The 25,449-nt window shown below is 34.4% G+C and overlaps 1 protein-coding gene across 1 annotated transcript in view; it reads left to right on the forward strand.

Moving 5' to 3' along the window:
• LOC735522 (disintegrin and metalloproteinase domain-containing protein 5) overlaps window positions 1-25,449 on the forward strand; it is a 148,022-nt gene that overhangs the window by 64,242 nt on the left and 58,331 nt on the right. Inside the window, exons 13-14 of the mRNA XM_063817045.1 lie at window positions 5,603-5,698; window positions 24,916-25,114. Of these exons, the coding sequence (XP_063673115.1) occupies window positions 5,603-5,698; window positions 24,916-25,114 (295 nt within the window). The remainder of the gene's footprint in view (window positions 1-5,602; window positions 5,699-24,915; window positions 25,115-25,449) is intronic.

A 25,449-nucleotide genomic window follows, 5' to 3' on the forward strand; every position in this document is an offset into this window, starting at 1 on the left:
TAAAATGTAGGAAAATAAGAAATGATGCTTTCAATATTTGCTACCTTTTAAAAATATAATTTATTTCATTGTAAGTTAATGAAATTCAATTTTTATTAATGGCTTTCTTAGCAACCCGTTCACAAAATTTCTGAAAATTTAACAATTGGCCCTTGCAAGCCAGAACAGGGTTGGTCCAGCACACTAGGACATGTAATAATTCTAAATTAAAAATCATGCAAACATAGTTTCAGAATATTTTAAAGCAAAATTTTACTGTGAGGAGAGACAGACAAATTCACAATCACTTTAAGAGTTGTTAACACATCTTTGGCAGGAAACAATAGAAAAAGCAAATGAAGGCCAGGCGCGGTGGCTCACACCTGTAATCCCAGCACTTTGGGAGGCCAAGATGGATGGATAGCTTGAGGTCAGGATTTTGAGACCAGCCTGACCAACATGGTGAAACCCTGTCTCTACTAAAAATACAAAAATTAGCCGGGTGTGGTGGCAGACGCCTGTAATCCCAGCTATTTGGGAGGCTGGGGCAAGAGAATTGCATGGACCTGGGAGGTGGAGGTTGTAGTGAGCCAAGATCATGCTACTGCACTCCAGCCTGGGCAACAAAGCGAGACTTCGTCTCATATGAAAAAAAAAAAAAAAAAAAAAGGAAAGAAAGAAAAAAGAAAAAGCAAATGAAAAAATCATTGAAGATACACAATATTTGAACAACAAATGAAAGATGACCTAAGTAAAATATGTAAAACATTTTTTCTAAGAGCTGCTGGGAACACATTATTTGATTTATTTACTTTTTATAATTTCTACTTTTATTTTAGATTGGGTGGGGGTACATGTGCAGGGTTGTTTTCTGGGTATATTGTGTGATGCTGAGGTTTCAGGTACAATTAATCCTGTCACCCAGGCACTGAGCTTAGTACCCAATAGTTAGTTTTTCCACCCTTGCCTCCCTTCCTCACTTCCCACTCTAGTAGCCCTCAGTATCTATTATTGCTACCTTTATGTCTATGAGTACCCAATGTTTAACTTCCATTTGTAAGTAAGAATAAGCAGTGTTTGGTTTTCTGTTCTTGCATTAATTCACTTAGGATAACGGCGTATGGTTTTTGTTTTTAATTCTATTTATGTGATGAATCACATTTATTGATTCGCATATGCTGAACCAAACTTGCATCCTACTTGATCATGGTGAATTAACTTTTTGATGTGCTGCTGGATTTGGTTTGCTGGTATTTTGTTGAGGATCTTTATGTCCATGTTCATCAGGAATATTAGCCTGTAGTTTTCTTTTTTTCATTATGTCTTTGCCAGGTTTTGTTATTAGGGTTAGGCTGACTTCATAGAATGAGTTAGGGAGGAGTTCCTCCTCCTTGATTTTTTGGAATAGTTTCAATGGAATTGGTGCCAGCTCTTCTTTGTATGTCTGGTTGAATTCAGCTGTGAATCCATCTGGTCTGGGGCTTTTTTTGGTTGGTAAGTTTTTATTATTGATTCAGTTTCTGAACTTGATATTAGCCTGTTCAGGGTTTCAATTTCTTCTTATTCAATCTTGGGAGATGGTGTGTTTCCAGGAATTTATCCATTTCCTCTAGATTTTCTAGTTCATGTGCATAGAAGTGTTAATAATAGGCTTAGTATCTTTCACATTTCTATGTGGTTGGTTATAATGTTACCTTTGTCATTTCTGATTGTGCTTATTTGGATCTTCCCTCTTTTCTTTGTTAATCTAGCTAGTGGTCCATCAATCTTGTTTATCCTTTCAAAAAACACACTTTTGGTTTTGTTGACTCTTTGTATTTTTGGGTTTCAATATCATTTCATTCTGCTCTGATTTTAGTTATTTATTTTTTTTCTGCTAGCTTTGGGGTTAGTGTGTCCTTATTTCCCTGGTTCCTCTAGGTGTGAGGTTAAAGTGTTAATTTGAGGTCTTTCTAACTTTTTGATGTAAGCATTTGCCACCATAAACTTTCCTCTTAACACCATTTTTGCTGCATCCCAGAGATTTTGGTATGTTATATCTGTTTTCATGTATTTCAATAAATTTTTTGATTTCTGCCTTAATTTTGTTGTTTGCTCAAAAGTCATTCAGGAGTAAGTTATTTAATTTTCATGTAATTGTGTGGTTTTGAGAGATGTTCTTGGCATTTATTTCTATTTTTATTTCACTATGGTCCAAGATTATGCTTGGTGTGATTTTAATTTTTTAAAATTTATTGAGACTCACTTTATGGCCAAGCATGTGGTTGGTCTTAGAGTATGCTCTGTGTACAGATGAGAAAAATACATATTTTGTGGTTGATGGGTGGTGTATTCTGTAGATGTCTATTAGGTCCAATTGGTCAAGACTAAAATTTCAGGCCAGAATTTCTTTGTTAATTTTCTGCCTCAGTGATCTGTCTAATACTGTCAGTGGGGATGTTGAAGTCTCCCACTATTACTTTGTGACTAAGTCTTTTGGTAGGTCTAGTAGTACTTGTTTTACGAATCTGGGTGCTCCAATTTTGGGTGCATATATTTTTAGAATAGTTACATCTTCTCATTGAATTTAACCCTTCATCATTATGTAAAGTCATTCTTTGTCCTTTTTTTATTGTTGTTGGTTTAATGTCTTGTTTTATCTGATATAAGAATAGAGACACTGTTCTTTTTGTTTATTTTGTGTTTGCATGATAGATATCTCTGAAACCATTTACTTTGAGTCTGTGGGTGTCATTACATGTGATAAGGGTCTCTTGAAGACAGCAGACAAATGGTTCTTGTTTTTATCCAACTTGCCAATCTGTGCCTTTTAAGAAGGGCATTTAGACCATTTAAATTCAAGGTTGATATTGATGTGAGGTTTTGATACTATCATAAAGTTGTTAGCTGGTTGCTTTGTAGTTTCTGTTGTACATTGCTTTATAGGGTCTGTAGGTTAGGTACTTAAGTGTGTTTTTGTGGTAGCATATATCATTCTTTTGTTTCCTTGTTTAGAATTCTTTTAAGGATCTCTTGTAAGGCTGGTCTAGTGGTAATAAATTCCCTTAGCACTTGCTTATCTGGACAATATTTTATTTCTCTATTTATGAAGCTTAGTTTGGTGGGATATGAAATTCTTAGTTGAAATTTCATTAAAAATGCTGAAAATAAGCTCCCAATCTCTCCTGGCCTATAAGATATCTGCTAGGAAGTTCACTGTTAGCTGATGGGTTTCCCTTTATACATAATCTGACCCTTTTCTCTAGTTGCCTTTAAGACTTTTTCATTAGCATTGAACTTGGACAGTGCAGTGACTATGTGCGTTGGGAACACATTTTTTTAGCCATAATAAATATATTCAATATGTCAATATTTTATCCCAATCACTGCCAACTAATCCTGGGTCTTGACCAAGTCATACCTAGCCCTAGAGGTTATGAGACAACTGGGGTAAAGTTATATTTTGAAAGTAGCTAGTATTTTTAACTATGTAAGTAATACACAAATATATGATAATTGTAAAAAAATCTAACATTAAAGATAAAAGTAAAATTTCCCCTCCGGACTATCACTCCCATCTATAAGGTCCTCATTGTTAACAGCTTTGTGTATATTTTTTCAGACTTTTTATTCTATTTATATATATATGTATATATATATATGTGTGTGTCTATAGAAATATGGGCTATAATTCTGTGGAGGAAGTTTTGGACAAATGATATTCTATACATTTTTTGCAAATTGCTTTTCTTACTCAACAATATGCTTCTAATATATTTGTGTCTATACATAGAGGCTGCATAGTGTTCCAGTGGAAAAAAAAGATACACAAGTGTATGTTTACCTAGTACATTGCAACAAAGTATAAATCAATCAATAAATCAATTAACAATTTATTTTTCTGCTAAGAAGTTCACTCAATAAACCAATTAACATAGCCAGAATATCCTCAATATTTGCAAAGTTAAAAAAAGTATGCTTTTAAATTACCAGTGGGTAAATATATTACAATGAAAATTAGACATTATCAAAACTCGGCAATATATCTATAACTATATTTCAATGAAAATTTATAGACCTAAATGTATAAATAATAAAGATAAGAGCAAGAATTAATAAAATAAGCAATCATTATATAATAGCTAGCTTAAAGAGAAAACTTGGTTCCTTGAAAAAACTAAAAAAAAAGTTAAAAATTTTCAAGTAACACTAATGAAACCAAATAAGAAAAGGTATAAACAACCAATATCAGGACTGAAAAAGAAAAAAAAACTCAGAACCTACAGCTAGAAAGAGGACATAATAAAAAATTTTATATTAATAAATATGAATATTCTGAGAATATGAGAAATTACTAGAATGGTAAAACAATTACTGACTCAATGAGAAACAACAAATTAGAGTGTTCTCATAATTAACAAAAGAGTTGTATCTCTATTTTAAAAACTTCTGACAACTACCACCAGCCTAGTAGATTTCTCTGATAAATTCTAATATTGAAGGAGGTAATAATCCAATTTTCTTCTTTTTTTTTAATAAACAAGGCTCCATGCATTTTATAACCAGTGTAAACTTGACACAAAAAAAACCTTTGAGGAGCTTATTACAAGAAAAGAAAATTAGAGGCCAGAGTCACTCATGAACTCAGATACAGAAATTCTAAACAAATATTAGCAAGACAAATTTGGGCTTATTTTAATAATGTAAAATTGATTTTGTATTTGAATGTAAATCAATATTATTCATCACAGTAAAATAAATAAGGACAACATTTATGCTAGATCCAGGAAATAAACACAAAACTTTCTGTAAAATTAAACATCCATTTTCTAGAGCAGTGTTCTTCAATGGAACTTTTCATAATTATGGAAATGTTCTTTTGTGCCATACAATACACTTTCCACTAATCATGTGTGTGTTGAGCACTCAAAATGTGGCTTATATGATTGAGTACATGAATTGTTAACTTTGTTTTATGTTAGTTAATTTAAATTTAAATAGCTACACATTGCTAGTGGTTGTCATATTTAACATTGCAGGTCTAGAATCTCTAGTTTTTCATTTCTTCCAAAGAAGTTAGGTGGAGGCATTGAGAAAACAGAAAACATTTGTGATTTTATGAACAGTTTTTGAGGTTATTTAATTTTGGTTTCTACAGGTGAATAAATCTGGCTGATACGATTTGTTATAAAAGGAATAATATAAGGAAATGTTTAAAGAGAATGTTAGTTAATAAGATATCTAATAACTGTTTTCTCTAGATTTTGGCCCCATAGGAATATCATTGAAAGTATATGAAATATAGTGACATAATACATTTCTTTTTTAAAATTTCAGCTTTTAATTCAGCTACAGGAGGTACATTTGCAGGTTTGTTACATGGGCATATTGCACACAGGTGGTGAGCATAGTACTCAATAGGTGGTTTTTCAACCCCCTCCCTTTCTCCTCCCTCAAGACAATACATTTATCTTACACATTACTGAATGAGATATTGATTTCTATAAATCTCACATAAAGAATGGGATTATGAAAAATCAGTGAATTTTAGAAAAGCTTTATACTTTGTAAAGTTATATGTCACAGTTTTATTTGGTGGTATCTAACTATATGTGATTAACTAACACTTAGCATTTTTTTACAGAATTGTACACATAAATTATGCTGTGATCCTTCAACATGTAGAATGAAAGGTAATGCGAAATGTGGTTCCGGAGATTGCTGTTCAAAAGATTGCAAGGTAAGCGGCAATTTGTATCTGACAATGGCTCAGCATCAAATTTGTTGAAATACTTGTTTCAAGGAGATGGAAAACATATCAGTAATATGTTCAGCCCTTGCCACCATATTATATCCAAGCAACCTAAGACCCACTATCATACTTAAATCTATTCAGTAATCTATCACTTCCAGTACTCTCATGTACATAATACCTAATGCTTCTTCTCTCCCAGCTTGATTTTCCAGCTCAACATGTCTGTTATTGTTACAACCATTTGGTCTCTCTTATTGACACCATTTAATGAATTCGTGGTGGACAAGAGGTAGAGCAACTTGGTGGAATAGGACTCTCCAGTGATTGTTCCCCAACAAAAACATCAATTTGAACAACTGTTCATGTATGAAAATACCTGCATAAGAGCTAAGGAAGCCAGGTGATGAAACGGCTCCGTTGTCTGGGTTATATACCCTGGTTCTTTGTCACGGTCCAGAAAGAATTCGGGACACGGACACACACGAGGAGTGGGTTTGGGAGTGGAAAGTTTAATAGACAAAGAAGAAGAGAGAGAGAAAAAGCTTCCTCATAATGAGAAAGTGGGTCGCCAAAAAGAGGGTCTCCTGTTTGCTGCGGAAAGCAATGGGTTTTGTACAGAGGCTTGAGGAGGCAGCGATTAATTTACATAGGGCTCAGGGAATTGGTTTGACCAGGCGTGCCATTTACATAGCACTCGAAAATACTGGCCCTCCCACCCTAGTCTTTTATTATGCAAATACAGCCTCCACCTGGCGGCGGCCAAGATACCAGTACACGTGGTTTTACTTGGAGGCTGTCATGATACCCTTAAACGTGGTGACAAGGAAAAGAGGGCAGGGGACACCATATTGAATGTACCTGGCTTCCAGGTACAGCTGCCTGCATTTACATATAAAAGCTTCTGGTTTGCATATCTATGCCTGACTTCTCAGGCTGCTTTCTGTTAAGAGAAGAAATGGTTTGGGGCTGCTTTTTATTAAAGGAAAATCCCACCAAGAGCTTTTACCCTTTCTAGCTGCCTAAAAATTATTTCTTAATAATTCCTGTATTAGTGAGAGGTCATAGTGCCTGGTTATAGCATGATAAGAAAAGATGCATTAAAGAGGGTAGGAAGGACAGTTTTACATTACCTGCATCGCCCCTCCCTGAACCCCAGGCAGCACCGCACAGCACAACACAGCATAGCACAGCACAGCACAGCGAAAGATACTGTCTGCTTGCCAGAAAAAGAGGGAAGTGAGACTTGGACTGTACCTTTTAACCAATACCAGGTCAACCGCAGTAAAACCTGGCACTGGGCAGACGCCCAAGGCCCTTGAATCTTAGCTGGTAATTATGATCTGAGCTTTCAGACCTGCCGCAGCACCAAACAGTAACCTCTAGCCCCTGCAAGATGGCCTCAAGTTTCGGCCTGCATCACCACCCACCTACTACAACAGTGTTGGGCTCCAAAAGCCCACAGTGACAAGGTGACTTCAGCAGCTGGGAGGGTTGAATTCTAGCCCAGTGTAGCTTTAGCAGCCAAGAGATTGAAAATCAAACAGGAATCCTGGAGCTGAAAATACAATGAACGATGTTTAAAAATGCAGTAAAGAGTGCAAACAGCAGAACTGATAAAACCAAAGAAAGAATCTGTGAAATAGGAGATAACTATTTTGAAAATATTCAGTTAGAGGAGAAAATAGGAAAAGAATGAAAAGGAATGAAGAAAACTCACAGGATTTATGGGGCACCAACAAAAAAGGTAATATATGAGCAGCTGGTGTTGAAGAAAGAATAAAAAAGATGAAGAGATAGATGGTGGCCGGGTGCGGTGGCTCACGCCTGTAATCCCAGCACTTTGGGAGGCCCAGGTGGGCTGATCACAATGTCAGGAGATTGAGACCATCCTGGCTAACGCGATGAAACCCCGTCTCTACTAAAAATACAAAAAAATTAGCCGGGTGTGGTGGTGGGTGGCTGTAGCCCCAGCTACTCGGAAGGCTGAGGCAGGAGAATGGTGTGAACCCGGGAGGCGGAGCTTGCAGTGAACCAAGATCGCACCTCTGCACTCCAGCCTGTGGGACAGAGTAAGACTCCACCTCAAAAAAAAAAAAAAAAAAAAAAAAAAAAAAAAAAAAAAAATTGATAGATAGCTTATTTACAGAAATAATAGCAGAAAACTCTCCAAACCTAGAGAAAGATATAATCCAGGTACAGGAAAAGTCAAAAGTCTCCAATTAGATTCAATCCAAATAATCAATAAATATATGTTCTAATTGATCCCTATCCAGCCATTCCCCTGTCTTTCCCTCTCCACAGGCTTTTCTTTTCCTCGAAACACAACAATATTGACATTAGACCAATTAATAACCATACATGGCCTCTAAGCGTTCACCAGAAAGAAAGTTTCATGCTTTTCATTTTAAGTCAAAAGCTAGAAATGATCAAGATTCCTGCGACAGGCATGTCAAAAGCTGAAATAGGTTGAAAGCCAGGACTTTGTGCTAAACAGTTAGCCGAGTTAGGAATACAAAGGAAAGTTCTTGAAAGAAAGTAAAAGCACTAGCCCAGTGAACACACAAATGATAAAGCAAAACAGGCTTATTGCTGATATGGAAAAAGTTTTAGTGGTTTGGATGGAAGATCCAACCAGCCACAACATTCCCTCAAGCCAAAGCCTAATCCAGAGCAAGGACCTAACTCTCTTTAATTTTATGATGGCTGAGAGAAGTGAGTAAGCTGCAGGAGAAAATTTTAAGCTAGCAGATGTTTGTTTATAAGTTTTAAGGAAAGAAGATTTTTCCATAGCATGAGTGCAAGGTGCAGCAGCAAGTGCTGATACAGAAGCTGCAGCAAGTTATCCAAAAGATCTAGCTAAGATCATTGATGCTGGTATCTACACTAAACAATGGATTTTCAGTGTAGATGAAACAGCCTTTTATTGAAAAAAGATGCTAATATAGTTTGGCTATTTGTCCCTATCCAAATCTCTGTTAAATTGCAATCCCCACTGCTGGAGGTGGGGTCTGGTGGGAAGTGTTTGGATTTTGGAGGTGGATCCCTCATGGCTTGGTGCTATCTTCACAATAGTGATTAAGTTCTCATGAGATCTGATTGGTTAAAAGGGTGTGGCATGTCTCCCTTCTCCCCCAACCAACTCCCTCTTGCTTTGGCTCCTGTTCTTGCCATGTGATGTGCCTGACCTCCTTTGCCTTCTGCCATGAATGGAAGCTTCCTGAGGCCTCCCCAGAAGAAGATGCCACTATGTTTCCTGTACAGCCTGCAGAACCATGAATCAATTAAATGTCTTTTCTTGTAAAGCACTCAATCTCAGATACTACTTTATGGCAGTGGAAGAACGGCCTAATACCGATGCTTTCTAGGACTTTCATAGCTAGAGAGAATTTAATGCCTGGCTTCAAAGCTTTAGGCTGACTCTCTTGTTATGGGCTAATACAACTGGTGACTTTAAGTTAAAGCCAATGATCATTTATCATTCCAAAAATCCCATGACCCTTAAGAATTGCGCTAAATCTGCTCTGCCTGTGCTCTATGTTGGAACAACAAAGCCTGGATGACAGCATATCTGTTTACAGCATGGCTTAATGAATATGTTCAGCTCATTGTTGAGACCCAATACTCAGGAAAAAAAGATTCCTTTGAAAACATTACTGCTCATTGACAATGCGACTAGTCACCCAAGAGCTCTGATGGAGATGTATAAGCAGATTCATGTTTTCATACCTGCTTAACACAATATCCATTCTGCAGCCCATGGTCAGACAAATGATCAAGGAGTCATTTTGACTTTCAAGCCTTATTATGTAAAGACTCTAGCTGCCATAGATAGTGTCTTCTGATGGGTGTGGGCAAAATTATCTAAAAATCTTCAGAAAGGATACACCATTTAAAATACCATTAAGAACATTTGCAATTCATAGATGGAGATCAAAATATCAGCATTAACAAGAGTTTGGGAGAAGTTGATTCAACCTTTCATGGATGACTTTGAAGGGTTCAAGATTTCAGTGGAGGAGGTAGATGCATATGTGATACAAATAGTAAGAGAACTAGAATTAGAGTCTGAAGATGTGACTGAATTGCTGCAATCTCCTAATAAAACTTGAATTGATGAGGAGTTACTTCTTATGGATGAGCAAAGAAAGTGATTTCTTGAGATGGAATATATTCCTGGTGAAGGTACTGTGAACATTTTTAAAATGACAATATAGGATTTGGAATATTACATAAACAAAGTTGATAAAGCAGTGACAACATTTGAAGGGATTGACTTCAGTGTTGACAGAAGTTTTACTGTGAGTTAAATGCTATCAAACAGCATTGCATGCTACAGAGAAATCTTTCAGGAAAGAAAGAGTCAATTGATGTGGCCAATTTCATTGTTGTCCTATTTTAAGATATTGCCACAGCCACTTCAATTGTTAACAGCCATGACCCTGATTAGTCAGCGCCATCAACATTGAGGCAAGATCCTCCAACAGCAAAAAGATTACCAGTAAACTGAAGGCTCAGATGATTGTTATCACTTTTTATCAATAAAATATTTTTTTAATTAAAGTATGTATATTTTTTAGGCATAGCGCTATTATACACTACAATATAGTGTGAACACAACTTATATGCACTGGGAAACCCCAAAACTTATGTGGCTTGCTTTATTACTGTATTTGTTTTACTGAGGTTCTCTAGAACTGAATCCACAATACCTCTGAGGTACATCTATATATAGAAAACTCCACCAAAAAACCAAAACAAAACAAAACAAAAAACTGTTAGATTTAGTACATAAATTCAGTAAAGTTGTAGGATACAAAATGTACATACTAAAGTCAGTGGTGTTCCTATGCACTAATAGTGAATTATCTCAAAAAGAAATCAAGAGAACAATCCCATTATGATAGATAAAAATAAAATACTTAAGAATAAATTTAACCAGGGAGTTAAATGATGTCTACACTGAAAACTAAAAAATATTGATGATAGAAATTGAAGACACAAATAAATGGAAAGCTATCCCCTGTTCATGGATTGGAAAAATTAATATTGTTAAAATATCTATAATACCCGAAGCAATCTACAGGTTAATTGCAATTCTTATCACAATACTAATGACACTCTTCACAGAAATAGAAAAATAATTCCTAAAGTTCACATGAAATCAGAAAAGACCCTCAATAGCCAAAGCAATCTTGTGCAAAAAGAACAAAGCTATAGGCATCACACTACCTGACTTTGAAATATACTACACAGTTATAGTAAACAAAACAGCATGGTACTGGCATAAAACCAGATACTTAGACCAATGGAACAAAATACAGAGCCTAGAAATAATTCCACTCATTTACAGTCAACTGATTTTCTACAAAGGTGCCAAGAATACATAACTGAAGAAAGGACAGTTTCTTCAATAAATGGTGTTGGAAAAACTGGATGTCCACATACAGCAGTATGAGGTTAGATCCTTATCTCTCTCCATGTGCAAAAATAAAACTGAAATGGATTAAAGACTTAAATATAAGACTCAAAGTTGTAAAACTACTTGAAGAAAACAGGGAAAAAGCTTTATGACATTGTTCTGGTCAGTTATTATTTTGGACATGACTTCAAAAACATAGACAACAGAAGCAAAAATATACAAATGGGATTACATCAAGCAGAAAAGCCTCTGCACAGCAAAGGAAACAATCAAAAACGTGAAGAGAGAATCTACAGAATGGGAGAAAATATTTGAAAACTATACATCTGATAAGGGTTAATATCCAAAATACATAAGGAATTCAAACAACTCAATAGCAAGAAAACAACCCAATTAAAAAATGTGGAAAAGATCTGAATAGGCATTTCTCAAAAGGAGTCATATAGATGGCCAATAGGTATATTAAAAAAGTGCTCAATATTACTATCTTGAATATCTTGTCAATCAAAATGAGCTATCACCTCACTTCTGTTGGAATGGGTATGATCAAAAGACCACAGATAACAAGTCTTGGCAAGGATATGGAGTAAAGAGCACCCCTACACACTGTTTATAGGCTTGTAAATTAATACAGCCATTATGGAAGACAACAGGGGAGTTCCTCAAAATATTAAAAATACAATTACCATGAGACCCAGTGATTCCTCTACTGGGTATGTATCCGAAGGAAATGAAATCTGTTTGTTGAAGAGACATTAACACTCCTGTGTTTATTCCAGCACTATTCACAATAACCAAATTATGGAATCAACCTCTGTGTCCATCAGCAGATGATTGGATAAAGACAGTGTGGTATACATACACAATGGAATACTATTTAGCCATAAAAAGTAGGAAATTCTGTAATTTGTGGCAGTATGGTTAAACCAGGAGGATATTATCTTAAGATAAATGAGCCAGGTACAGAAAGACAAATAATGTATAATCATACTCGTATGTAGAATCTTAAAAAGTTGATCTCATAGAATTAGAGATTAGAATGGTTGTTGCAGGGAGGAAGGAATGGGGAGATGTTGGTTGAAGGATGTGTAATTAAGTTAGAGAAGGGGAATAAATTCAAGATAACTATTGTATAGCATAGTTACTATAATTATGTTGGACTTTTGACAAATGCAGAGAATGGATAATAATGTTCTCACTACAAAAGAACTATATATATAGTTCACTTTAAAATATTGTGTTGTATATGATAAATACATGTAATTTTATCTATCAACTAAAAAATTCCCAAATAATTTTTCACACCCAGCAGAGTTCACTGAAATACTCTGGGAAAATGAAACAAACTCTGAAACAGGGTAAATGGCAGACATCCATAAGATTGGAGGGAGTGTATGCTTTTAAAATTAAGTCATTATAGGCTCTACAAGCAATTTCAGAAAAAAAATACCATTCTCAAAGAAAAAATTGCAAGGCTTGGCATCTTTGAACTAAGAGAATGTTGTAAAAATAGAACAAAATAAAACTGAAGGTGAATAAAGTGAAGAATCATTACAGATAAACTACATTCACAATTTAAACTTAAGATAAATGCCAAACTTAGAGAATATCAGAATTCTTATGGCTCAAACTAGTTATTGACATGGAAGATAAATATAAGAAATTACAGCCAAATGTAAGGATTATAGAAGAGAGAAAAATAGAAAAAAATAGATAGCACTGAACACACAGATAGTAAGTTCTTAAAATCAATATAAAAAATCAGTGGCTTCCAGCATTCTGTTTAGCTTTTTCATATTAGTCCTAAAATTACATAGAGTAACAATGTGCAGATCAAACCTTGCCAAAATAGGATGAGATAAAAGGCGTTAGAAGCAGACAGGTTCATTTACAGCTTAAAGTTATTTGTTCATTCACTAATTCAGGAAATAGTTTACTCCACACTATCTAGTGGGAGATAGTAAAGAGAATAAACATATAAGCAAACAAACACTAAACAAGATAGTTTCAGACAGTGATAAGTGATTTAAAAATAAAATAAAATAGGACGATAGAATAAAAAGTGAGGGAAGAGGGTATTTTAGCCAGAGTAAACAGGAAATGTCTTTCTGAAGGGTGACATTTGAGCTAAAACCTTAATGACAAAGAAAATAATTGGCATAGAGGCTTCAGGGAATAAATGAAGTGGTAGAGAGATCCTTATTTTGGACATGACTTCAAAACATAGACAACAAAAGCAAAAATATACAAATGGGATTACATCAACCTAAAAGGAAGATGTATACATAAAGGAAGAAAAGTGGCCTGTTTTGCTCTAATTTAATGACTAATAGAGAAATAGTGTACTGGTCCTAGTCAATGTGACTCTTCAGAATTATTCAGCCATAATTTTTTTTTTTCTCGGTGTTACTGATGGAGAAACAAAAGTATGTAGCTAACAGTTATTTTCAAAGTATGGATTCTATCAAAATTGTCAACTCAAATCATAATTAGGTAAGATGATTTAGAACCACATTCTAAAATGTTGTTGACTGCATGTTCTCACTTATAAGTGGGAGTACACATGGACACAAAGAAGGAAACAGCAGACACCAGGGCTTAGATGAGAGTGGAGGGTGTGAGGAGAATGAGGATCGAAAAACTGCTTATCGGGTAAGCAGATAAGCTTACCTGGGTGACAAAATTATCTGTGCAGCAAATCCCTGTGACACATAATTTACCCATGTAACAAACCTGCATATGTGTCCCTTGAATGTAAAAAAAAGTTGGAAAGAAAAAAAAAAAGGAGATGTTAAGCTAAAAAAAAAAATGTGGTTGACTAATCAAACAATTTTTAAATTGGTTCCTGTTTTAAAGGTGATAAAAATGATTTCATTTGCATATGAATATCAGCTTCTGAATTTACCAGCAGATTTGCTATAGTGTAGTGGTGGATGTTTTACCAGACAGAATTTATGTGACTATTGAAATGGGCTCCATCATGGTTTGATGCTCAATTCTAATGCCAGATTGTTTTGAGAAGAAATGTTTCATGTGCTCTTTCCAGAGACAAATCTCCTGATAGAGCAATTACACAGGATATTTGGTAAAGCTCTGGCCAGTTTGATAATTCACTACGTAAGTCCAGATAGCCTGACTGGTGAATTGTAACAAATATTTAAAGAAGGGATAATACAAAAATACTCCACAATCTTTTGCATAAAATAGAAGAGGAAGGAACCCTTCTGAATTTATTTTATGAGAACAGTATTACCTTGATACTAATGCTGGACAAAGACAAGAAAAGAAAACTATAGATCAATATCCCTCATGAATATGGATGCAAAAAGTCCTTTAGAAATGGCAAACAGAATAAAGAAACATAAAAGGAAGTATCCACCATGACCAAAAAGGATTATCTCAGTAATGCAAAAGTGGTATAGTTAATGTAACACACCATACTAACATAATAAAGGACAAGAAAATACAAGATTGTCTCAAATGATGCAGAAAAGGGATATAACAAAAATGTAACACCCATTATAGACTATTAACAAATTGTAAATAGAAGGGAACTTCCCCTACCTGATGCAAAGTATTTATGAAAAACCTACAGCTAACATCATACTAACCATGAAATTCTCAATGCTCTCCACCCTAAAATCAGAATGAAAGTGAGGGTGCAATCTCTCAGTACTTCTACTAAACATTGTATTGGAGGTCCAAGAGAGTAAAATCAGGTAGGAATGAAAATTAAAATGCATCTAACTTGGAAGACAAAAAGTATAACTGTCTTTATTTGCAGATTACACGACCCTGTGTATGTAAAATCTTAGGAAATTTACCAAAATACCTGTTTGAATAAATAAATGAATTCAGCAAAGTCACAGGATACGCAATTGCTATGCAAAAATGAATTGCACTTCTATATACTAGCAATGGAAATTCATTCACAATAGCATAAAAATAAATACTTAGGCATATATTAAGAATACAAAATAAACATGCAAACAACAAAAAATTTCTGAGAAAAATACAAAAACCTAAATAAATGCTGAGATCTTCCATGTGAATGGGTTGAAAGATGGTATTGTTAAGACAGCGATTCTCCCTTCTGTCAGGGGTCCCCAGTATTACCCCTTGGTTCAGTAAATCAGTAGGAAGACTCACGTGATTGAACATAGAATGTACTCATCACTATAATTTATTACAGAAAAAGGATACAAAGCAAAATTAGCAAAGGAAAAAGGCTCATGGGTCAAGTATGAAGGAAAGTAGTCACAGGCTTCCAGAGTCATTTCCTAGTAGAGTCACCCATGATGGACTTAATTCCTCCAGCAATGAATTATGACAATATGTGTGAAATCTTGACTGCCGGGAACCCAGACCCTAAGATTTTTATTAGAGGCTGGTCACATAGGCATCGTTTGCCTAGTATCTACCCAAATTCCAAACTCTTAGATGGAAATTGGTTGTTCACTATAAATAACAAGGTCTAAACAGTTCAGGCACAGTGACTTATTAGTTAGGCAATGGTGTGGGAACGGTAACTGAGGTGTCAGCCAAAGGCCAGCTTTCGAATATACCTTTCTAAGTATAGCAGTCTGAAGTCTGCTATGTTAACTCTTCCGTACATCTCTAAATTGATCTATGGATTTAAGACAAGCTTTGGCGAAATTCTAGTAGGCTTCTTTGCAGAAATTGATGACATAATCCTAAAAATTCTGGAAATGCAAGGCACCCAGAAGTGCTAAAACAATCCTGAAGAACAGATTGATGGAGTCACCATTTCATATTTCAAAAATTACTACAAAGCTAAAGTAATCTAGCTTAACATTGTACTGGCATAACATTAAATACATGGATAAATGGGATGGAATTGAGAGTCCAGAAATAAACTCTTATATTTATAGTCCATTGATTTTTGACAAACGTGTCAAGACAATTTGATAGAGGAATAATAGTCTTTTCAGCAAAGGCTATTGGGACAATTCAATATCCACATACAAAAATGTAAATTTGGACCCTTTTATCATGCCATACACAAAATTTAACTCAAAATAGACAAACAACCTAACTGCAGTAGTTAAAACTATACATCTATTGGAAGAAAACATAGGAAAAATTATTCATAACCTTGGATTTGGCAGAAACTTCCAAGATACAACATCACAGGTATAATTCATAAAAGAAATAGTTGGTAAACTGGACTTTATCAAAATTAAAAACCTTCGTGCCTGAGAAAACACTATTAAGACAATAAAAAGACAAGTCACAGAGGGGAAGAAAATATTTACAAACTGTGTTTCTGATATAGTACTTGTATACAGAATCTATTAATAATGCTAACAACTCAATAATTGAAGGGAAACAATCCAATTACAAATGTATGAAATATTTGAACAGGTAAAATACCTGTTCAAAGAAGATAGGCAAATATATACAAAGTTATATACAATGATATACAAAATATATAGAAATATATACAAAATAATTACATAGAATAATAAATACATGAAAAATAGTAAAGACATTGTTAGTCATTAGCAATGTGTATATTCAAACAAGATACTACAAGACACCCACTAGAATGGCTGTAATCAAATGACAGAAAATAACAAATATTGGTGAAAACATAGAGAAACAGGAACTCATAGACTGCTAGTAGGACCAAAAAATGGTGTTGCTACTTTGGGAAACAGTTTGACAGTCTCTTAAGCAGTTTAACATAAGTTTACCAATTGAACGAAGGATTCTACTCCTAGGTCTACTCACGATAAATGAAAACACGTATTTACAAAAATTCGCATATGGATGTCTATAGCAACATTATTCAACGACCAAAATCTGAAAACAACTCAAATATCTATAAACTAATTGACAAAAACTATGCTATATCCATACAATGGAATACTAGAGAGCAATAAACGTTGACAGAATACTCATACATACTACAATCTCAAAAACACTACTGTGCAAGAGAAGCTAAATACAAAACCCCACCCATTTTATCATTTTATTTCTAGAAAAGGTCCCAAAATGCAAATTTATAGAGACAGTAAGTAGATTAGTGGTTACCTGGGGCCAGCCACAGACATGGGGATTAACTATAAATGGATACCAGGGATCTTATCCTATGCTAATAGAAATGTCCTAAACTTGGGTTGTGGTGCTGGTTGCACAACTATGTAAATTTTCTTAAAATATCACTAAAGTGTACACTTAACATAGGTGAATTTTATGGTATGTACGTTATAAATTAAACCTCAATAAAGTTAAAAACAGAAAAGGTCACCCTGATGAAGATAAACTCCCACCTAGTGGACAAGAAACATGTTTCTCCTGAATTTAGTGATTGTGGACTCAAGAGTTGTGTTAGTTGATAATAAGTGAAAAAAATGATTTCAGCATATCTGTAGGCCGTGGGAAATATTTATTAAAATGGTGTCCTTGAAGGTTTTACAGTGAGAATTGTAGAATGATGGAAATGTCATCCAGTATGTCAGTGGAGCAGATGATATCTCTAAAAAGAAAAAGTAAATAAGAATATGTAGGTGTTATTGAAAATAATATCACATGGTGAGAAACAATGTGGCATAACAGAACAAAACTGAAATCAGAATGTTTGGATTTAAATTTGTGTCTATACTTTTGTCTCTCATAATGTAATGTAGTTGTAAGACTATGCGCATGTAGCCTTTTCAGATTGGCTTTTTTCCATTACCAACATATATTTATAGTTCATCTATGTTCTATAGCTATAGTTCATGGCTTGGTAGCTAATTGCTTTTTATAGCTGGATAATATTCAATTATATGAACGTACCAGAGTTTACGTATGTATTTATCTATTGAAAGACATTTAATTTACTTCCCAATTTTGGCAATTATAAATAAATCTGTAATAAACCTTTAAAAAATAAAAAATTCCATTACCCATCTTGTCAAGTCACATTATAGGCTCACAATTTCCTAACTTTAACAACAGTGTTTGTTCTAATTATTTAACAGATATATATTTGGGGTGCAATGTATTTGAAAATTGTTTTTTTGAAATATGCTAATTCAGTAAGCTATTCTTTTTTATAATACATTTTATTTGAGATTGCCACAGATTTCTGGACACACACACACACATGCACACACATGAATAAGCAAAAAATAATAGATTGACCCTGAAAAAAGCATAATTTTCAAAAAATTATAAGGGCTACTCTCATAATATACAATTAATGTGTCAGAATTTTATTCAACTCATTAATGAGGGAACTAGAAAGAATAATAGGCTTGTTCAAGAGTAAGTAACAAAACTAGATAAATAGGATTTGGAAACAAAAGAATGTTAGCATAATATTACTATGTTAAAACTGGTTAATATCCACAGGAAAAAAACAATAACTTATTTGGTTATCTTTTCTAAATGACAGGAATTATTTCCTATTCTATCAGACAAAAACCTAAAAGTTAATATGTAACTTCACAAAGTCTATGACAATTAATCAATATTTCTTAGTTTCATTACTTTTTTTCTAGCCTCTATTTCATTTATTTCTGTTCTTATCTTTATTTCCTTTTTTCTACTAACTTTGGATTTTGCTTTTTCTAGTCCCTTGAGGTGTAATTACATTAGGTTGATTATTTGATATCTTTCTTCTTTTTTGATGTAGGTATTTATTGCTATAAACTTCCCCACTGGAATAATTTTTGCTGCATCTGATAAGTTTTAGTATATTGTGTGACTATTATTGTTTGTATCAAGATATTTCAAAATATTTTTAAATTTTCATTTTAAGTTCTTCTTTGATCCATTGATTGTTCAGCAGTATGTTGCTTAATTTTCATATACTTGTAAAATTTCCAAATTCCAAGTCCTGTTATTGACTTCTTGTCATATCAATGTGGTGAGAAAGATACTTGATACTATTTCAATTATTTTAAATTTTCTAAGACTTACTTTGCTGCCTGACATATGATCTATCCTGGAGCATATTTCATGTGTTCTTGAGAAAAATATATATTCTGTTGCTGTTTGATAGAATGTTTTTTATGTGTATATTAGGTCCATTTGGTCTAAAGTGTAGTTTGAGTCTGATGTTTTCTTATTAATTTTCTGTCTGGATTATCTGTCTGTTGTTGAAAGTGGAATATTGAAGCCCATTACGATTATTGTATTACAGTATATCTCTTCTTTAAAATCTATTAATATTGATATATATCATACTTTATATATTATATATATTATACACACACAATTACTACTAGACCTCAGAAATGAAGTTGATGGCAACACAATGATAGTGGGGGTCTTCAATACTCCACTGAGAGCACTAGAAAGGTCCAAGACAGAAAGTCAACAAAGAAACAATGGACTTAAAGTATACCCTAGAACAAATGGACTTAACACATATTTATAGAACATTCTACCCAACGACTGCAGAATGTACATTCTGTTCATCAGCACACGGAACATACTCCAAGATAGACCATATGATAGACCACAAAACAAGTCTCAATAAAGATAAGAAAATCGAAATCATTATCAAGTACTCTCTCAGACCACGGTGCAATACAATTGGAAATCAACTTCAAAAGGAACCCTCAAAACCATGCAAATATATCAAGCTGAATAACCTGCTCCTGAATGATCATTGGGTCACCAATGAAATCAAGATGGAAATTTAAAAATTCTTTGAACTCAATGGTAATAGTACACAACCTATCAAAACCTCTGGGATACAGCAAAAGCAGTGCTAAGAGGAAAGTTCACAGCATTAAATGGCTACATCAAAAAGTCTGAAAGAGCACAAATAGGCAATCTAAGGTCACACCTCAAAAAACTCAGAAAGCAAGAACAAACCAAATCCAACCCCAGCAGAAAAAGAGAAATAACAAAGATCAGAGCAGAACTAAATGAAATTGAAATAAAAAAATACAAAAAATAAATGAAACAAAAAGTTGGTTCTTTGAAAAGATAAACAAATATGATAGACTGTTAGTGAGATTAACCAAGAAGAGAAGAGAGAGGATCCAAATAACCTCAATTAGAAACAAAATAGGAGACATTACAACTGATATTACAGACATACAAAAGATAATTCAAGGCTACTATAAACACCTTTATGTGCACAAACTAGAAAACCTAGAGGAGACAGATAAATTCCTGGAAATATACAACCCTCCTAGATTAAACCAGAAAGAAATAGAAGCTCTGAACAGATCGATAATGGGTAGCAAGATTGAAACAGTAATAAAAAAAATGCCAACAAAAAAAAAGTTCAGGACCACATGGATTCACAACTGAATTCTTTCAGACATTGAAAGAATTGGTGCCAATCCTACTGAAACTATTCCAAAAGATAGAGAAAGAGGGAATCCTCCCTAAATCATTCTATTAAGCCAGTATTACCCTAATACCAAAACCAGGAAAGGACATAACATAAAAAGAAAACTACAGACCAATATCACTGATGAACATAGAAGCAAAAATCCTCAACTCAATACTAGATAAATGAATTCAACAGCATGTTAAAAAGATAATCTACCATGATCAAGCGGGTTTCAAACAAGGGATGCAGGGATGGTTTAACATACAGAAGTCAGCAAATGTGATACACTACATAAACAGAAGTGAAAACAAAAATCATATGATCCTCAGTAGATGCATAAAAGCATTTGACAAAATCCAGCATTCTTTTATGATTAAGACCTTCAGCAAAATTGGCATAGAAGGGACATACCTAAATGGGAAAAAGTTGAAAGCGTTCCCCCCTGAGAACTGGAACAAGATAAGGATGCTCACTTTCACCACTTCTATTAAACATAGTACTGAAAGTCCTAGCCAGAGCAATCAGATGAGAAAAAAAAAAAGGGTATCCAAATTGATAATGAGGAAGTCAAACCGTGGCTGTTCACCGATGATATGATCATATACCTAGAAAACCCTAGAGACTTATTAAAAAAGCTCCTGGATCTGATGAATGAATTCAATAAGTTTCTAGATACAAAATCAATGTACACAAACCAGTAGCACTGCTATCCACCAACAGCGACCAAGCTGAGAATCAAATTGAGAACTCAGCCCCCTTCACAACAGCTGCAAAAAGAAACCCTTAAGAGTATACCTAACCAAAGAGGTGAAAGATCTCTACAAGGAAAACTACAAAACACTGGTGAAAGAAATCATGGATGACACAAACAAATGGAAACATCCCATGCTCATGGATGGGTAGAATCAATAATATGAAAATGACCATATGGCAAAAAACAATCTATAATTTCAATGCAATTTTCATCAAAATACCGTCATCGTTCTTCACAGAACTAGAAAAACAATCCTAAAATTTATAGGGAACACAAAAAGAGCCCACATAGCCAAAGCAAGACTAAGCAAAAAGAACAAATCTGCAAGTACCACATTACCAGACTTCACACTATACTACAAAGCTATAGTTACCAGAACAGCATGATACTGATATAAAAACAGGCAAGTAGACCAATAGAACAGAATAGAGGATGCAGAAATAAGGCCAAATACTTACAGCCACCTGAACTTCAACAAAGCAAACAAAAACATAAAGTGTGGAAAGGACACCCTATTCAACAAATGGTGCTGGGATAATTGGAAAGCCACATGTGGAAGAATGAAACTGGATCCTCATCACTCACCTTGTACAAAAATCAATCAAGATGAATTAAAGACTTAAATTTAACATCATCTGAACGATAAAATTCTAGAAGATAACATGGTAAAAACTCTTCTAGACATTGGCCTAGGCAAAGACTTCATGACTGAGGACCGAAAATCAAATGCAACTAAAACAAAGATAAATAGATGGGACTTAATTAAAAAGCTTCTGCACAGCAAAAGAAATGATCAGCAGAGTAAACAGGCAACACACAGAGTAGGAGAAAATCTTCACAAACTGTGCATCAGACAAAGGACCAATATCCAGAATCTACAAGGAATGCAAACAAATCAGCAAGAAAAACAACAGCAACAAATAATCCTATCAAAAAGTGGGCTAAGGACATGAATAGACAATTCTCAAAAGAAGATATACAAATGACCAACAAACATATGAAAAAATGCTCAACATCACTAATTATCAGGGAATTGAGAATCAAAGCCACAATGTGATACCACCTTACTCCTGCAAGAATGGCCATAATTAAAACTTTTTTTTAAAAAAATATGTTGGTGTGGATGTGGTGAAAAGGGAAAACTTTTACACTGCTGGTGGGAATGTGAACTAGTACAACCACTGTGGAAAGGACTATGGACATTCCTTAAATAACCAAAAGTAGATCCACCATTTGATCCAGCAATCCCACTGGGGGCACCTACCCAGAGGAAAATAAATCATTACATGAAAAAGACCCTTGCTTATGCATGTTTATAGCAGCACAATTCACTATTACAAAAATATGGAACCAGTCTAAATGACTATCAACCAACAAATGGACAAAGAACCAACAAGTGGATAAAGAATTTGTGGTATATATGTATGTATATATATATGTGTGTGTATTTATATATGTGTGTATATATACACTATATATACATATATAGTGTATATGTGTATATATACACTATATACATATATAGTGTGTATATATATACATATAGACATATATAGTGTGTATATATATACATATAGACATATATAGTGTATATATGTGTAAATATATACACATATATACATATACACATATATACATATACTCATATATATACACTATATATACACATATATATACACACACATATATATACACATACATATATACACATATATACACATATATATACACATACATATATACACATACACATATACAATGGAATACTACTCAGCCATAAAAAGGAATGAAATAATGGCATTTGCAGTAACCTGGATGGAATTGGAGACTGTTATTCTAAGTGAAGTAACTCAAGAATGGAAAACCAAACATCGTATGTTCTCACTTATAAGTGGGAGCTAAGCTATAAGGATGCAAAGGCATAAGAGTAATATAATGGACTCTGGAGATGTGTGGGAAAGTATGGGAGTGGGGTGAGGGATAAAAGACTACACATTGGGTGCAGTGTACACTGCTTGGGTCATGGGTGCACCAAAATTTCAGAAATCACACCTAAAGAACTTATCCATGTAGCCAAATCCCACCTGTTCTCCCAAACGATTGAAATAATTAATAATAATAATAATAAAGGTGAGATCCAGAACAAAAAAAGATGAGCCCATGAGGTGCACTTCTTGAGCAACACAATTCAATTTATTTAATTTTACCTCAATGATCGTGAAAATGTAGTTTTTCAATATTCTAAAGTCACGACTGTCATATACCTACAAAGTAAAAATATTTTTAAAAGAATTTTCTCCGCCTCTCAGTGGAGGAGCCAGTAGGATGATAAAGCTTGATTCAAAGAGTATTTGAGGAAGTGAGTGTTCATAGGTATTTTTAAAAATGTTAGAATAGGCTGGGCGCAGTGGCTCATGCCTGTAATCCCAGTACTTTGGGAGGCCGAGGCGGGCGGATCACGAGGTCAGGAGATCGAGACCATCCTGGCTAACACGGTGAAACCCTGTCTCTACTAAAAAATACAACAAAAATTAGCCAGGCGTGGTGGTGTGCGCCTGTAGTCCCAGCTACTCGGGAGGCTGAGGCAGGAGAATGGCATGAACCCGGGAGGCGGAGCTTGTAGTGAGCCGAGATCACGCCACTGCACTCCAGCCTGGGTGACAGAGCAAGACTCCGTCTCAAAAAAAAAAAAAAAAAAAAAAAAAAAAAAAGGTTGGAATCAAAGTACGATTGCCTTTTATACCAGTTCGTAAAAGGAAACAAATTCTGAAGAAACAAGTGTTGATACTTTCTCATTATACTTATGCAAATTTTCCTCTATAAACACTTTGAACCATTAGTTTTGAATTAAATGTTCACTCTGTAAGCTTGAGTGACAGTAGATATTGTATTTGTCTTCTCATGCATCACCTGGAAAATTTGTGTGAGACTTTTTACAGATAGCAAATACTTGAAAACTTAAGAAAAAGTTGGCGAAAAACAATTTTGAGAAGATAAATGTTATATAAGCTGGGCCTTCAGGACCTTTGAAAGCTAGGAAAAATTTTATTTACTTTGCATAGGATAATGACAATAACCATAAGAGACTGGGGCATGTGTTGAAGAAAGAAGAGTTTTCAGAGATGATGATTAGATGCTTCTTACCAAAAGTAAATTTGTAGAAAGGGAAGCCCGGAAGCAGATCAGAAATATGTAATTATGGAAGTTATTTTTAAGTTTTTTGCAACATGAAATTTGAAATAAATATGAAATAAACTTTCTCCTGCGTGTTCTTAGAATGTCTTCATCATTTATGTGATTAAATTTCTTGCGCATAAAAAAATGGGTAATGCTTATAAGAGAAGCTAGAAACTCAAAGATAAGCAGACATCCATAAAGGAAAGAAAGGCAAAGTGGAGCTAGGGAATATAAAAATTACTTGTAATCCATTTTGGCTCTGCTCAGTTGGGCAGTTTCTGGTTTCTCCATATTAATCTTAAAGAAGAAATCAGCAGCCATTTATAAAACGATAAATCCTCATCATAAACATTTAAAAAATGTTGCAGGCTTTAAAAGGAGATATTTTAAGAATCCTGTGTGATGCATAAATAGTTAACAAGAAGATTTAATTTTCTAATTGCTATTAGAAACTTAGGGAAAAAAATGGACCAGCATATAGAGCCTACAGAGAAATAAAACTTAAATATCATTGATATTTAAAGTTTTATGTTTCTCTTTCCTCCTAGTTCAAACCGGCTAATACGATTTATAGGAAATCAGTTGATAAAGAATGCGATTTCACTGACTATTACAATGGGGACCTTCCATACTGTTTGCCTGACACTTATGTACGTGATGGAGAATATTGTGATTCAGATGGAGCCTTCTGTTTTCAAGGGAAGTGTCGGACTTTTGACAAACAATGTGATGATTTAATTGGAAGAGGTAATAATCATAATTTTCTTCTTAGTCCCTAAATTCTGATTATTCCAAACTCTGTTATTGAATTTTATGGAACAAAAATGTAAACGTATGTGTTAATGACTGAATTCTTGCATAATGTATATTAGTGTTAAAGAAAAAACAAAATTATCTTTTCTTTTTCTTTTTTGAGACGGAGTTTCTCTCTGTCGCCCAGGCTGGAGTGCAGTGGCCTGATCTCAGCTCACTGTAACCTCCGCCTCCTGGGTTCAAGCGATCCTCCTGCCGCAGCCTACGGAGTAGCTGGGATAACAGGAGCACACCGTCATGGGTGGCTAAGTTTGTGTTTTTAGTAGAGA

Source organism: Pan troglodytes, chromosome 7 (genome assembly GCF_028858775.2).
Source record: "Pan troglodytes isolate AG18354 chromosome 7, NHGRI_mPanTro3-v2.0_pri, whole genome shotgun sequence".
Lineage (NCBI taxonomy): Eukaryota > Metazoa > Chordata > Mammalia > Primates > Hominidae > Pan > Pan troglodytes.